Below are 16,860 nucleotides of genomic sequence, written 5' to 3'. Positions count from 1 at the left end.
ATCATGAAAGTAGCGTTATTTTCTCCACAACGTGGACTATCTCTGAGACGACAAGGTTAATTATTACTGGGTACGCCCACTCCACCTGCAAACTAATTTTGAGAGCTCTAGTATCTATATCAGCTGCCACAGTCCTAATACCATTAGCAAGGTTCTTCATGAGAGTGCTACAGTGGACTCTAGTCGTTCAGTTGTCAATTCTGTACCATCCGCTATCTGTTCCTGTCAGATTTACCCCAATTTGCAAAGGTCACCTCTAATGTTGGATTCTCTCAAATGATCTACACCTGGGCAGGCATTTTTCTCTTCCCCTCCACTCACCACAGTGACCATGGATGTTTCCCTGTTGCGGTTGGGGGAGCATTATCAAAGAAGATTGGTCCAAGACATGTGGTCCTCAACAAAGACCAAGTTGCACATCAGTATCATAGAGATGAGAGCAGTCGTTCTGATGTTGCAAACCTTTCATGACTGTATCCCACTGGGAACAATAGTAATTCATACAGAAGCAGCCAAATCAGATCCAATATTGGATCGTAAGACCCATTAGTGAGGAAGAATGAAATTGGACAACACAGATGCCAAGTTGTCATAGGAGGTTACTAGGCTAATGGCCCTGGGGCCCTTACAAGCCTAGTCAAGAGTTTATCCCCCAAAAAAGAAATCTCAGTCAGCACCTGTCACCCCTGTCAGTGAGGGACACAGATGGAACCCCTGGGACAAATTTGTGGTTTCCCATCCACTCATCAAGGTTGTGCTTGAAGAAGGTCAGCAAAATACTCTGTTTGATGTGTATGGTAAGTCTATTCCAGAGACTGGGCAGCCTCTGGGAGACAAACTTGCGTCTCCAGCAGGTTTTGTTGATGTTGCATATTAGACTTAGGCCTTTCGTGCAGGTAATGCGCAAGGAGTTAGACTTGCGGATATGGAGCATCTCTAGTAGGACAGGGTCCGAGAAAGCCTTGTAGGCGAAGCACAGATCACCTCTGAGCAGTCTGTGTGATACCGAGTAGAGTGATAGCAATTTGAGCCTGTCCATATAGGACAGGTGTTGGATATCATGGATTCTCTTTGTGAGGTATTTCTATGGCCTTTCTAGCTGGTGGAGATGTTTGGAGAGGTACATACCAAACAGGGTGTTATACTCAATTATTGGTCTAATGAGGGAATAACCTCCTTTTTTCTGGATGCAATCCCTTTTCTTATGGGATGAACTAAGTGAAAGGCTTTTCTGACCACTGCCGCTACATGATGGTCGAATGTGAGATTGTCAACCTGAGTGCCTAGGTCTCTCACCACAGGTTGTGTACTTAGGGAGTTGCCATTGATAAGGTAGTCAGTAGGGGCCATGTTTTTGCCATATGAAATGATGATGTATTTTTTTGCATTTAAGTAGAGGCCATGACTTTGGCACCAGTTAGTAGTTGCTGTGAGAGTCTCTTGCAGTATGTTAACATCATTTGGGGAGTCAATGACAGCACCCAACTTACAGTCGTCCATACACTTGGTCAGCCACAGGCTTTTTGTCTTTGCCTGGATCTCTGAGAAGTAGATGCCGAACAGTAGGGGGTCCCAGGACAGATCCCTGGGGAACTCCACTACTGCCAGGTCTGCTAGGAGGTGGAGGCACCTATTTTGACCTTGTAGGTCCTGTTGATGAGCCAGTTGGCCACCCACCTGATGAGATAGGGGTTTACATCAAGTTGTGTTAACTTTTCGATGATGCCTGAATGGGGGATTGTGTCAAAGGCCTTGGCCAAGTCAAGGTAAGCTGTATGTACTGACTTTCCCTCATCAATGGGCCTTGGTGACAATCTGAAAAAAGTCAACCAAGTTAAACAGGCAAGATCTGCCCTTGACGAATCCGAACTGGGTGGAGTCAACTGCTTGGAGATTGCCTATGTCCTTGTTTATGCAATCCATAGTAATATGCTCCATGGCTTTACAGATCAGACTTGTCAAGCTAATGGGACGATAGTTTCCAGGGTCAGTAGTGCACCATCTTTGTGGAAAGGGTTGACAGTGGCAGTTCTCCACTCTGCTGGAATGAAACCTGTACTTAGGCCGTGGTTGAATAGGGTGCTCAATGGCAAAGCTACTTCTTGCTGGAGATGGTGCAGAATACAGCCTGGGATACTATCAGCCCCATGGAACCTGTGTACTTTGCCTTGGATAGGGCCTTTAACACTTGATCTATGGAGATGTGAGGTGTGGGACAAGTGTCAAGGATGTCGAAAGGGCCTTTGGGGGGGCAGGGGGGTGAAGTTTGCACGGAACCTACTGCTAGCAGGTTGGCTAAGTCAACAGGATCAGTGTAAGTGATACCATTAAGTACTGATTCGGAACAAACCTGGGCTTTCCCATGGAGGTTCCTGACTTAATTGAAGAAGGCTTTGTGGTTTCCCTTTGTTTCAGGGGCTAGTTTCAATTAATAATTGGCTTTGGAGGTTTTCACCAGTGATGTAATTTGCTTGTTGAGGCTAAGGAGGGAGATTTTCCAATCTAGAATTTGTTCCTTTTTACCCTTGGACAACAGTTTCTTCCTTTTGTTGTAAAGCCTTTTGATAGAGGATGTCCACACAGACAGGTTTGTGTTTCCTTGGGAGCAGGTATTAGTTCTGTTTGGTATGGCTGAGTCCATGCAGTTGTACAGGTGCTTGTATACTGTATTGGCGTACTGTTCAGCATAGTTGTCCGCATCCTCTGAGGGAGGTGGTGTGAAGCTACTGATACCCTCCCTTAGGAGGTTGTAGTCAGCTTTTGAGAAGTTTTTTAGCCTGATTACGGCGGTTGGGGTTGGGGGGGGGTGTAGAATCTTTGAACGAGACAGACCAATGATCTGATCTCACCAGGGAAGAACATACTGTGGGAGTGGTGCAGTGGTCACCCATATTGGTTAGAACAAAATCCAGAATTTTATGTCCACTTGTGGGGGGATGTGATGAGCTGGTCTAGTCCATTAGAACTGATGAAGTCAAGGAATCATTGGGTGAGTGCATTAGTGCAGGAATAGGTCACCCAGTCTGTGGTGGGGTTGTTAGTCACCAAGGATCAGGGTGTTAGGGGGGGTACCTTGATGGAGTCAAGTAGATCTAGGTAGGAGGAGTAGGTGTCCTGAGTCATGCAAGGGGGTCTGTAGCTGGCTATAACTTGGATGGGTGTCTTGCCAACTGTCAGTTGCACCTGGAGTAGTTCCAGTGCGTCATGCTGGCAAACCAGTCTGGAGGTGTGCCTGTCCTTAATAAAGATAGAGATGCCACCACCATCAGTGTTCCCGACCTCATTTTGGGGTCAGAATGTTTGAAATGAGGTATCGCCTGGTAAGACAGGGGTGCTCTCAGCAGCCCTGAACCAAGTTTCTGTGACCACACAGACATTGGCATCTTCCAGTGCGAGGAGAGCCTCCAGTGCATGCATTTTCATGTTAAGGCTCCTAGTGCTAAGCAGCATGACCTTCAATATACTTTTTGACAGATCTTTTATGTTTGAAGATTTGTCTTTGGACATTGCCTAAAAAAGGCACAATGGGGGAGGCAAGAACCTTGACCAGGATTTGGAATCCCAGGGGTGATAAGTGGATGCCATCTCTGGTAAAGCATCGAGGCCTGTCAACCATGTCATCCCAGGCAGACAGATACTGGATCTCCTTGGAATGATACTAGAAACTAAGCCATTGTTGAAGTCAATTATTCTTTGCTTGTATTGCAGTGTCATTCTTGGTGAAGGTAGGATGCTGCTTAGGGCGAGGGTCATACCTGCGTGGGACATACTCTTGAGAGCTCAATCATCTCTCTCTTCATATAGTCCAGGGAGGTACATCTCAAGTCATTTACACCAACATGGACAATCAGAGAGTCTTACTTGTTGTGGAGAGACTTAAATGTGTGCGTGATGTGGTGGATTCTGACACCAGACAGACAACTGACCGTGACTTTCTCCTTGTTGAGCCTGGTGAGGGGGACATCAGTGTGTCTCACACGTGAGTCGTCAATGACTAGTATGTTTGGTTTATTGTTATGCCTTGTGGGCTATGTTGGTTTATCATTTTGCCTTATGAGCTGTGTTTGTGAGAGACTGGTGTGTTGCCTGCTGTATGTGATGTTTAGTATTGTGTGTGGAATGTTTGTGACTGTGTTTTGGAAGTCTCTCCTGTTTAGCTAAGTTTTTATTGCAGACCTCTGCATAAGTGTGTATGTGTTGTGCTTGGTTATGTGATGTCAGTTGTGTGGTGTTTGTGCTGGCAGTCTCCTTTTTGTCAGGAGTGTTGACTGTGGCACAAGAGAGCATGGATTCCAGGTTACTGATGTAGATGCATTTCTCACAAGTAGAAGAATTAAGTGCTAGGAGAAGTGGGCTGTCAGTAACTATGAGTCAGTTGCTACACTGTCTCCGTATGCCCATGTCAACCAGGCTGTCAGGAGAAACTGATGGGAATTGTCCAGACATAGTGTTCCAAATACTTGGGTGGACTTATGAAGAGAAGGTTTAGATAAGAGTTTGTCCACAAGAGTGTAGACCACAAAAACCTTTTTAAATGTAAAATAACTGGCCTGAAGTCCAAGTGCTAAAACCAAAACTAAGATGCTTAGAATAACATACATTTATTCATGCTACTAACAAGCAGTAATAAATGCAGTGGAATAAAAGCACTTGAACACTCAAGAGCCCGCAGCAGCAAAGCAAAGATAAGGTAATAAAGTAGGAAGAACACAGTTACAGTAAAAGCAACTGAATAAAGTGCAAAAAAACTTTTTCTTTGCTGTTGTTTTCTTAGGTGGAGAGGGAGGAAACAGAAAGACAGTTGAAGATTAAGACACTAAGATGGGGTTGACTTTCTCAAATGCTTTCTCTGTAGAATGAGCTGATGAGATGAGACTGGGTGGAGTGTCCAAAATCAAAGAAGCAAGGGGGTAGTCCTTCCCAAATGATCTCACTGTACTCAGTTGAGTGAGCAAATGACATGGAAATGGGAGGAGTGACCATAATCAAATTTACAGTAGGGCAGGCAATTCCAAAGCCACCAAGTTTGAGTAAAACAACACTTGGGTGGGAAAACAAAATAAAATGCAGACAGAGGCCAGCAATAAACAATGAAGCAAATAAATAAATGCGGTACAGTTTTGTTAACTATCACTAAAACAGATCATGTGAAAAAAGTATACTAATGTCAGCTTGGGATATTCAGATGGTTATAGAATCAAATACAGCCATGTATTTAGCTTTTCTATATCACCTGTGTGCTGTTATTTTGAATAACAAATGCAAGTGTACTTTTAATGTAATTTTTGAGATTAAAGATCAAGCGTTCTTTCATTTTATCACAGTCCTGCTTAGTCTGCATTTGACATCTTTTAAAAAAAGACAAAACGTATCTTCAGCCAATTGCTTCACTGGAAGGGCATGCCTTTTCTGTTGTCCCACTAAGGGCATTTTCTGAACAAGGATATTTCAGCATTAGGAAGATGCATTATATTCAGATTTGAATTAATTTTCATCCTTTAATGAATGTGAGATTAAAACAAGGGAGGTAGTGTCATGCATCTTTCATGAGATCCTTGGGTACTTATCTGTTGACTGATTTATGTACTTTAATTGTATTTATTTATTTGCCATGCAGGAATACTGTTGTGCTGGATCCTTCTCAGGCACATTTTAGGCTAAAAGCATATTAAATTCAATCAGCAAGTAACACAATGTCACATGAATGTAGCCATGCACAGTACAGTACAACACAACATTAGAGTATCATGTTCTATAGGTCTGTTAATGTACTTGAAACACAACAAGGCAAGTACATAGGACATAGTTAACATGAGTGATAAACTGCCTTGACAGGTGAATCGTAATGTGATCTCCTACTTACTATAGCCTACGTAACCCTACAGTTTAATGCATTTCTAAGACGCAATTCAGCTGTCGTAGAACACGTTTTTGTTAAATATAAAATTTAAGTTAAACAGTAGATAAAAAGATGTTCATAGGTTGGTACTAGGCTATCGGCCCTAAGGCCTATGCAAGCCTAGCCATAACAATTTCCTGGAAATTTCTTCCCACAATATTTACTTCTCTGGGCCCCTGTCTAGCAGGGCGACTGACATGATCCTCGGGGTGAATTTTCTATCTCCCATCCAATCATCAAGGTTCCTTTTGAAGAGGGCCAATGAGGCGCTTTGCTTGACATGTATGGGCAGTCTATTCCAGAGTATGGGGAGTCTCTGGGTCAGGAACCTATCCCTCCAGCATGTTTTGTTCATTGTGATGATAAGGTTTAGATCCCTGGAGCGTGTGGCTCTGAGGGATTGGGATTTCTTTAAGTGGAGCATGTCCAACAGCTCAGGGTTTGACATGGCCTTGTATGCTAAGCAGAGATCGCCTCTGAGTAGACGATATGCCACAGAGTATAGCTGGAGTTTTTTTAGACGGTCAGCATATGGCATCTGCTTTAGGCCTGTGATTCATTTAGTGAAGTATTTCTGTGGCCTTTCCAGCTGTTGCAGATGTCTTGTGAGGTACATACCAAATGGGGCATTATACTCTATAATGGGTCTAATGAGGATGAGTACAGTGGGACAATGACTACTTTTTTTCTGGATGAAAAGTCCTTAGTGATGAAGTGTGCCACATAGAAGGATTTCCTAACTGTTGTGGCGATGTGGTTATCGAAAGTGAGACCACTGTCCACTTGTTTCCCTAAGTCTCTCATCACACTTTCGATGTTTAGTGTCCTGCCACCTATGTGGTAGTTCATGGGTACATGTTTTTTTCCAAAGGGGATAACTATACATTTCTTGGCATTAAGCTTGAGTCCATGGCTCTTGCACCAGGCATCTGTTTCTGTAAGGCCCTTTTGTACAATATCCACATAATTTGTGGATTCAATAATGGCTCCCAGTTTGCAGTCATCTGCAAACTTTGTTAGCCAGTGTCTCTTAGTGTTGGCCTGTACTTCAGAGAAGTAGATGCCAAACAAGAGTGGTCCCAGGACTAAACCCTGAGGTACTCCACTTGTCACTTGTCTGGAGCTGGATTTGGAGTCGGCTACTTTTACAGTCTGGGTTCTGTCAGTAAGCCAGTTGGCAACCCATCGAGTGACGTAGGGATTTATGCCCAGCTTAGTAAGTTTATGTATGATTCCAGAGTGGGGGATGGTGTCGAAGGCCTTGGCGAGGTTCATATAGGCTGTGTGGACCGCCTTACCTTTGTCCACAGCTCTGGAGACCAATTCAAAGAAGTCAATCAGATTCAGGAGACAAGATCAGCCCTTCACAAACCCAAACTGGTTGGGGTCCAGTGTTTGAAGGTTGCCAATGTCTTTGTTTATAAGTTCCATGATAATGCGTTCCATGCCCTTGCAGATCAGGCTTGTCAGACTGATGGGACGGTAGTTCCCAGGATCCAAGGCGGATCCTCCCTTGTGGAGCGGGATAACTGTAGCTGTGCACCACTCAGTGGGCACGAAGCCTGAGGTGAGGCTATGATTAAACATGACACTTAGGTGGGGTGCCAGTTCATTTTGTAGTTCATGTAGTACACAGCCTGGGATGTCATCTCGTCCTATGGATGTTGTATTCTTAGCTTTGGAGAGTGCTCTTTCTACCTGTGTGGCTGTGATTATCGGAATTTGGCAATCTTTTGGTATTGAGATGGGCTCTTTAGGGGGTGAGAGCGGGGTGAAGTTGGCACTAAATCGATCTGCCAGGATATTGGCAATATCCTTGGGATCAGTATATTTAATGCCATTCTGTTGTAGCTCAGAGCAGATCTGAGCATTGCCATTTAGATTCTTGACATAACTATAGAATGCCTTGTGGTTGTATTTGGAATCTTTGGCAATTTTATTTTCGTAACTAGCTTTTGAGGATTTTATGAGGGATCTCAGCTTCTTACTGAGGATGGTGAGGGAGTTTTTTGCATCCTGGGATTTTCCTCTTTTCTGCAACACTTTCTTCCTTCTGTTGTATAGTTTGTTTATAGCAAGGGGCCACCAGATTGGCTTCCTTTTTTTGGAGAAGAGCATCTTGGTTCTATTTGGGATGGCACAATTCATGCACGAGTGGATGTGCTCGTACAGTGCCTTAATGTAGGATTCTGCAGTCGAACTTCCAGATCCCGTCTGCATGGGTGTTGTGAAGTTTGTCACTTCTGACTTCAGTAGCATGAAGTTGGCTTTGGAGAAGTTTTTTAAGGAGGTTTCCTTAGTGGGGGGTGGGGGTGGGATGTGGATGTCATGGGTGATTTGCTTATGGTCAGACCTGACCAGTGAGAGGGTGACCACTGGTGTGGAGCATCCATCTCCCATGTTGGTAATGACCAGGTCTAGGATATTGGAGCCCCTGGTGGGACAATGGATTAGTTGATCCAGGGCATTGAAATTTATGAATTCCAAGAACCGTCAGGAAAAGGAGTTGGTACCCGAGTAGTTTTCCCAATTAATGGCAGGGTAGTTGAAATCACCAAGTATTAGGGTGTTTGGTTGTATCTTAATATTTTCCAGTGTGTTTAGGAAGGTGTAGTGAGAATCTTGGGGTATGGTGGGGGATCTGTAGCAAGCTACAATTTGGATTGCAGTCTTACCTAGTTTTAGTTGCACCTGGAGAATTTCAGATGCATTGTGTTGGGCAACTAGCCTGGAGGTGTGAATATCCTTGGTGAATATGGATACTCCTCCACCTTTAGTGTTTCGGTCCTGGTTTTGTGGCCGAAAAGTGTGGTAAGAATTGTAGCCTGGTATTACAGGGGGATGCTCTCTGAAGCTTTCAGCCAGGTCTCAGTCACTGCACAGATATCGATGTTCTCCATTTTTAGGAGTGCTTCGAGAGAGTGCATTTTGAGGTTTAGACTTCTAGCATTACGTTCAGATTTTGCATGCTTGTATCTGTTATGGTGGTGGTTTTATCCTTTGAACCTTGATAAAAAGAGGGACTATAGGGGTGGCAAGAGCTTTAGCCAGCAACCTGAATCCCAGGGGTGACAGGTGCAGACCATCTCTGGCAAAGCATCGTGGTTTGTCGATCATGTCTTCCCAGGCAGACAAATACTGGATCCCCTTTGAATGACACCAGAAGCTTAGCCAGTTTTTGAAGTCAATCATTTTGTCCTTATACTGTGATATAATGTGGACACTTTTCAATGTATTAGTAACAAAAAAGCAGCCCGTACCAAAGGACAATTCTTCCATTTGATGTATCAAAACAAGATAAAGCTGATTTAAAATATAAAAAATTTAAACTTATCTGAATCCTTCGTCTTAGGCAACTATTACAAAACACAGCCCTTGAAGTAATTTCCTTAATTGTAAAACTGTTCTAAGCCCTCATCTTAACTACAGTGAAATGTGTTTGCACCACAATATGCTTTTAGTCAAATTTACCACATTTTGTTCTTTAATTGTAACTATTAGTTTAGATGTTATTAATTGTATTCTGCCACATTCTTGTAGTGTGTACTTTTTTCTTTGTAGGGAATATTCACAGAAAAAGCACTTGATACAGGATTGCAAAAAAATAAAGGGGGGGGGGCAGGTAGATATAGTTTTGGAACAGTATTAAGAACCTTTTTCCAAATTTCTTTGCAAGAACTGTTTGTGTGTATGTGTGCACACAGATGTACTTCTATATACCGAAACCCCAAAATCATGAAGACGACAATCCCAAGACAAGAATCACAAAAACAGGAAACGCCAAACCACCGAAGTTTAACCAGGGCAAGTAAACACTCACTCAAAACAACACAAACACTCACCGCACCATCTAAAAACCACCTAGTTGGGGGGGGGGCTATGCCCCCACACACTCCTAACTATATATACCAACTCCGGGACTGCACTACAGTGGAAAAAGGGCATAATTCCCCATGTTGGGCAAGTGTTTACTTCCCCTGGTTAGACTTGGCAGTTCGTTGTTTCCATTTTCATGATTCTTGTCTCTGGATCATCGTATTCATGATTTTGGGCTTTCGGGATATAGAAGGGGACCCGCGCGTGCGTGTGTGTGTGTGTGTGTGTGTGTGTGTGTGTGTGTGTGTGTGTGTGTGTGTGTGTGTGTGTGTGTGTATGTAAAAGATGTCAGGACAAATATAAGGTGGAATTTGTTTAGCATCCAGGTAGCTACATCAAGATAGGTATTTTATTTCCATTGCCTGTTTTAATTTTATTTGCAAAGAAATTGAGAAAAAAGCATTATATTTTGCAGTGTACTTAAAAAATGAATGCCACACATAAAATAAATAAAAAAAATAAATAAAATAAAATAAATTTTCTTGAATACATGTAAATGTTTTGTCAGGAGAGTCTATGCATTTGTATGGCTCATTAATGGCCTCATTAATTATTCGTTCAGAGGCTCTTCTCTACAGGATTTTTGTAATATTTCACACCTTGACCCATGTATCCCAATTTACGCTGTTGTGTGAACGCTTGTGTATACACAAAGAAGAATCTCCTGCAATAGTTTCAGTTTTCTGACTTAATTTTCCATGTCCATCTCAGTAATGAAATAAAGACCCATGCACTGTTGATGCCATTGAGCCAAGTCCTTCATCCTAGTAAGATATGTATGTATTATACTAAGCTCAGCTAGAGCCGGGGTTGTGGCTGAAAAGGACCCTGAGTCCAGCCCACTTGCAAGGCTAACAAATAAAATTGGTTTGAATTGGTGTTCAAATTAAAAGTGGTTAAATCAATGGTAAACAATATAAAATGTTTTATTGTGAAGTCCTCCTAAAGTATCATATGAAAATTTGTTTCAAGGGAAGCAGTTTTATAGTAAATCCCCTCTACAGTCTAAATAACTGCCATATTGCGAAGTCTTTCCAAGCTAATTGCAGTATCTGTTTCCCCTCCTTTCAGAGGCACTTTGATTCTTTAATTAAAGTAAAGATAGATTAACACAATTTTGAGTTTTGATGTGTCACAGCCTTACAGCTTCATTTGTCTATATTTGAGCATCTTTTACAGACTTGTGTGATAAGTTTGTTTGTACAAAGTCTTAATTTATATATATTGACTTTATTACCCAGAAGCAGTTTTGTGCCAACAATTTGTCTGATTCTGCAATTTTTCTCTCTCATGTGATAGAAAGGTAAGGTGAAAGAAGCAGCTCAACGGTATCAGTATGCCTTGAAAAAATTCCCACGTGAAGGTTTTGGAGAAGATCTGAAGACATTCCGGGAACTAAAGGTGTCCCTCCTTCTCAACCTTTCTCGCTGCCGCAGAAAAATGAATGTAAGTGCTGCATTTCTCCCTGTGCTCAGAACATGTTCTGTTTTCATTATTAATTTTCCAAACTTTGTTGTTTTATTTGATTAACCTAAGAGGTTGGGATAGGCCTGTATGATGTAGTATTTTCACAGTTTTTTCTAAGTCCTTTTATTTTAGTCCTGGGGTTCCCCTACCCCCTCTCATTGATATGTTCAGTTACCTTCATGTTTCTCAGCCTCCTAAATGACATGGCTTCTTAATAATGTACCACTTAGAATTATCCAGAATCTGTGAATAAATTCAAGCTATCTGATAATTCATAGGGCCATCCTTAAGTGAAATGAAATCCTAAGCAAGGGACTTTGTGGCACCTCCAGAGCTATACAGTGGTTTCCCCACACCTGTCCAGTTCTGTGTCTCCATCTCCCCCATCCTAGCCTCTCCACACCATCCATTCAGACAACTTCTTTCTAGCTTTGTTTTCATTTTCATACTTGGTCTTGCACTTCAGAGTATTCTTCCATCCTTTCAACATACCCTAATTAGCCAGAACTGTACAGTATTAACTGTGGAGGAAATAACTGAATTAAGCAAGTTATCTTTAGGCACCTGCTCCCTCAGAAGGTGTAAGGTTCTAGATGCTATGCAATGTGTTTCAGAGCTTTTTTGCAACCTTTTGATCCAGTGCTGGGCTGTCTTTTTCCTCTGCTTTTTTTCTCCATCCTTTCAATGCACCCTAACTGGCCAAGACTGTTCTGTAACACCTCTAGAGGAAATGACTGAATTAAGCAAGGGGTCAGGGAGCCTAGTGTCTGCCAGAAGCCATAAAATTCTGAGTGCTCTGTGGTTTATTTTAGAGCTTATTTCCCTACCTTTTGAAACAGTGATAGCCTGAACAAAAGTCATGAGTAAGGAAAGAAATTCTTATTTTTTTTTCTTACAAAGGAAAAAAATAATTTATGTCCATGGATTAATGTTTAAAGCTGACAAAACAATAGTTTTCTATAAACTGGAAAGATAAATGTGTGTGAGGACATGTAAGTCATTATTTGGGAAAAATCTTTGTCTCCCTATATCCCACCCCCTCAGGAAAGAGATCACCTTCTTTGAATCTCGTCGTTTTTAGACTGGGATGAAAATTAAAGAACAAATGGACACAGACATGCATATGCACCATGTCTCCTCACCTCTAGACCCAAAAGACTGCCATATGCTCACTTACACCTATACCTAAAAGACCTCCTACTTAATTCAGCCAGCCCTCTCAGTGAGTGGTGTGTGCACAAGGTTAGAATGTGAAGACAGTAAAATACCAAATGGCCACAGTAATATATTTCATCTTGTTGCTGTTATACACAGCATGCCTCCTTATTCCTACACAAAAGATAGCCACAGATATGCTTGCCTCAAGTTTGATTATGACGAATGTGAGAAAATAATGATCACAGTAAAGTGTTCCAGTGTATTGCTCCTAAACAGTACACTGCCCACATACAAGTTGTAACAATCTTCTCTGCATACCTCTGATGTTTGATTGTGAAGAAAGTTAAATTAAAGACTACACTGTCACCAGGCAGCCCCCCCACATAAGCTTTAATGACCTCCTGTGCACACATCTGAGCATTACCAGTTTTAGACTAGGTGTGGTCCAGGCCAGAGGTTGAGGATGAGGGATGAGGCTCCATCCTAAACCTATGTCAAAAACTGGGGGCTGTATGGACCCCAAAAGGGTTTAGGCATCTAGGCAGTGAGTTATTTTGGTACATTATTTGGGGACACATGGTTGAAGTGACATTCAGTTGCACAGAAATACGGCTTTTGTGAATACCCTGGTGGCAAAAAGAACACACTGCCCTGCTCACAGCTTTAAAAACCAAGTGCATGGGGGCAGAGGAAATAATAATTGTTGTGCTCAGTAAAACAGTACATGCTTATGTGACTACAGCATGTAGAAGTGTGCTGTACAGCATGGAGGAATTCTTGCATGATACTCTAGTCACATTTGTGTTCCAGAATGCATTTTAGGTAATGTTCCCTAGACACTGTGAAGGGGATAGTGGTCTACATACACTAGTAATAAAGGCACTGCCCATTGTGCACTGCAGTTTTACAGCCACTGGCATGCCCACTTGCCAGCCTGCTGCTGATGCCTGCCATACTGCCTTATGTTGCTTTGGGGGCCATGGACATTATTTTCTCCTATGTGGTTATTGAAGTTGTGGGCATAGCACTGCATTCTTCTCTTACCCACAGGGAATTCACAGCAGCTATATTTCTTTTCAGCTGAATGTCACTTCAGACATATGTTCCCAACCAAGTGTACCACAGGGAAATGTCTCACTGCCTAGGTGCCTGAGCCCACCCCAAACGCTCTGAGAATCTAGATGTTTTGTGATGCATTTTATGTCTTTTTTAAAGGTGTTCTTTTATGATACTGCTAACTGGAAGAGCTCTGGCCATCCTAACCTTGAGTACACACCACTCACTGAGAGGACTGGCTGAATTAAGTAGGAGGTCTTTTGGGTATAGGGGTAAGTGAGCATATGGTTTATATATGTCCAACAGCAACTGTACATGTATTTCCCTCCACACAGATAAAATTGGTGATATTATTTTTCCATGTTTTCACACACACACATACTGACACTGCCCCTGACAAGCCATATCTATCACAAGATGTGTGGGTTTGTGCACATACACACTGCATATAATGCTTGTGAACAGGGAAATTGGAGAAATGCCATTTCACCTATGACATATCTTTGGGATGTTCTTCATGTTTCACTGTTGCAGTCATTACATTTGGGTTATCTGCTTGTAGGTTTGATGAACAAAGTCTTGGGTCCTGCGTTGGTTGCTGTCCCTTCTTCCATGATGTCAGGTTGTCAGGGGTATAAAACATGCAGCCGACGCCATTACATCAGTTTTTCTTGCCCCCAGATGTCAGGTGCCCCCCTAGTGGGAAGTAATTAAATATAAAAGTACAATGATATACCTCCAACAAAAAAGCAAATACACCAAAAAACTTTTAAGCATAGTAAAGGAAAGTAGAGGTATAACCAAAAGAAGTTAGGGGGCTAGAGGGAGGGGAACCAGGACTGCAACAGTGAATACACTTCAACATCTACATTTATGGTAAGTGTACACAACTGTACTATTTTCTTTGTGTTTCACTGTTGCAGTCATTAACATTTGGGTAGATTCCCAAAGCTATGGTTGGGAGGGAGGAGGATTTTAAATAGCATTAGGGCCAGCTATAAGGCCCTGCAATGCTGTAGTGGCAAAACCAGCTCTGGATTTGGAGAAAATTGGCAAATGATAATGCTTGGTGAAAGTATGTACAGAACTCCAGGTAGCAGCTTCTAGGATGTCCCTGGTAGGGATGCCTCTCAGAAAGGCTGTAGAGATAGATGCAGCCCTGGTGGAGTGAGGTCTGATCCCCTGGGGGATAGGTTTTCCATGGTGCTTATAGCAGAAATTAATGCAATGGCCTATCCATTTAGAAATGGTTAGCTTTGAAATAGCCTTCCCCTCTGCCCATGCAGCAAATGCCAACAACAGTTGTTCATATTTTCTTTGAGGTTTAGTCCTGTCCAAGTAGAATCTAAGTTGTCTGTGCACATCTAAGGAATGCATTATCCATTCCCCTTTGTTCTGTGGATTAGGAAAGAAGGTTGGCAATTGAATGGACAGATTAAGAGCCACACTGAATACCAACTTGGGCATGAAGGATGAATTGGTTCTGAGGGACACTCTTTCCGTATGAAAGATGATGAAAGGCTCCACTGCCATAAGGGCCTGTAACTCAGATACCCTTCTAGCTGAAGTGATTGTTAAAAGGAAAGCCGTTTTCCAAGAAAGAAATTTTAACTCCTTCCCGTGCTGCTTGCTGTGCCGCTTGGGCAGCAATCAGTTACTTTCACACACAGTAGCCTACATATAGTATGTGTGTATGCACCTTGCATGTCTGATTGTAATTTTCAAACATTTCCATAGCAAAGCATTCCAACCTGCTTCACATAAATGCACACTAGCCCTACAAAGCCATATAAATGACTGTGTTACTTAATTGACACAAGGTCATTTTCATCCGCAGGTAGCCTTCCTGCCCAGCAATTACAGCCACTTTGTTGGCTGTGCACAACTCTGATGTCTGGTTATAAATATAAGTAATGACCACAGTAATATATTTCAAATTTGTTTCAGACAAATGCACACTAATCCTGCAAAACCAAAATAATTAAAATTTAATCAGAGCAAGTGAATAGACCTCCATTGTACCATACAGCTATAGCCATTTTCTTGACCGTGTATACCTCAGATGTCTCATCTTGATAAAATATAATGGCCACAGTAATGGATTTCATACAGACAGTTACCACTTTAAAATATTACAGTTTACTTTGCTTAAGTACAAATTAGTTGTGCATTGCGGGAATAATGACTGCTTACCATGAGCAAATCACTAAAGGGTCTGTCATTTTAAACCAAAACTAACCTACCTATCAGTTTTATTCACTTTGCCATCAGATTCTGTAATAAAAATAATAATGGCCACAGTAGTTTATTCCTACTGTTTTCACTCGCACTATGTCCAGTCACAGCAAAGTATTTCTGTTTGCTTCACGCAATTGCATATTAGTTCTGTATAGCCAGAATAATAATTTTTAAATTTGGCAAACAGCAGGCCAGAATCAGACATGTACGTCATAGAGAGCATCAGTATCCAGAAATTAGAGGGACTTTGTGTACATCTCAAATGCCAGCTTATAATAAAATAAAAATAATAACAGTCACAGTAATTTATTTTAGCTATATTAAACATGACTAATAGTCAGCCACAGTATAAAATAATCAAACTTGGTTCACACAAATTGAATTAGTCCATAATATCTGGTTGCTTGCCAGGGTTTAAAAAAACGTACCTCTTGCATAGCTGTCCATTCTGCAAAGCTGCACCCTGACTGCAACAAACACTTAAAGATCTTCCATAGACCCTGTGATGACCGTGCCCTGGCCCAGCAATCAATGAGCCTCAATCCTCACCGCTAACACCAGGGAGGTCATCTCCTAGAAGAGGAAAGGATAAATAATACACACAGTAAAGTACGATTTCCCTTAAGTGCACACAGAGATCACAGTCAGTCTGGGGCTGGTTGTGCCCTTGCTCACCAGGTCCCCAATAAGATTCCCCACTGGCACAGCTATAGGGTCCAGGTCTCAGCCTAACTGGGCAAGCTAAAACCTCCAGTACCCTCTCTGTCCAACCAGTGCTTCATGTCCCTGCCAAGTAGCTGACACAACACACACACACACACTTTGAGATAAGTATTTATACACCTCACAGACACTCCTGGGAAAGGCTGACACACTACACGGTAGTAATTACTGCCACCACCCAGTTAATAATATCAGCTACTAAATGGCCCTTAAAAGGGTGTCCAATTATTACTGTGCAATATTAATATCCAATGGTAGTATGACTATACAGTCTAAGGCTTATCAGAGTGTCCTATTGCAATAAACTCTATATAAATATGCAGTGTATTCTAGAGCTTATCTCTACACAAATCAGCCACAGGTAGAAGGTTTTAAAAATATTTAATAATAAATAATTAAAACATAAGACAAAACTTCTACACCACCGAGATATCTAAGAGTTC

At 42.0% G+C, this 16,860-nt stretch overlaps 1 protein-coding gene across 1 annotated transcript in view; it reads left to right on the top strand.

Annotated features, from left to right (window-relative positions):
• Positions 1-16,860, top strand: part of TANC2 (tetratricopeptide repeat, ankyrin repeat and coiled-coil containing 2) — a 2,676,984-nt gene that overhangs the window by 2,560,808 nt on the left and 99,316 nt on the right. Inside the window, exon 23 of the mRNA XM_044055212.1 lies at positions 11,075-11,221. Coding sequence (XP_043911147.1) covers positions 11,075-11,221 — 147 coding nt within the window. The remainder of the gene's footprint in view (positions 1-11,074; positions 11,222-16,860) is intronic.

The sequence above is a fragment of the Protopterus annectens genome, chromosome 13.part0 (genome assembly GCF_019279795.1).
Source record: "Protopterus annectens isolate FY-2018-M chromosome 13.part0, PAN1.0, whole genome shotgun sequence".
Lineage (NCBI taxonomy): Eukaryota > Metazoa > Chordata > Ceratodontiformes > Protopteridae > Protopterus > Protopterus annectens.
The sequence above is the reverse complement of the archived record's forward strand: the minus strand, read 5'-3'. Positions and strand labels throughout refer to the sequence as shown.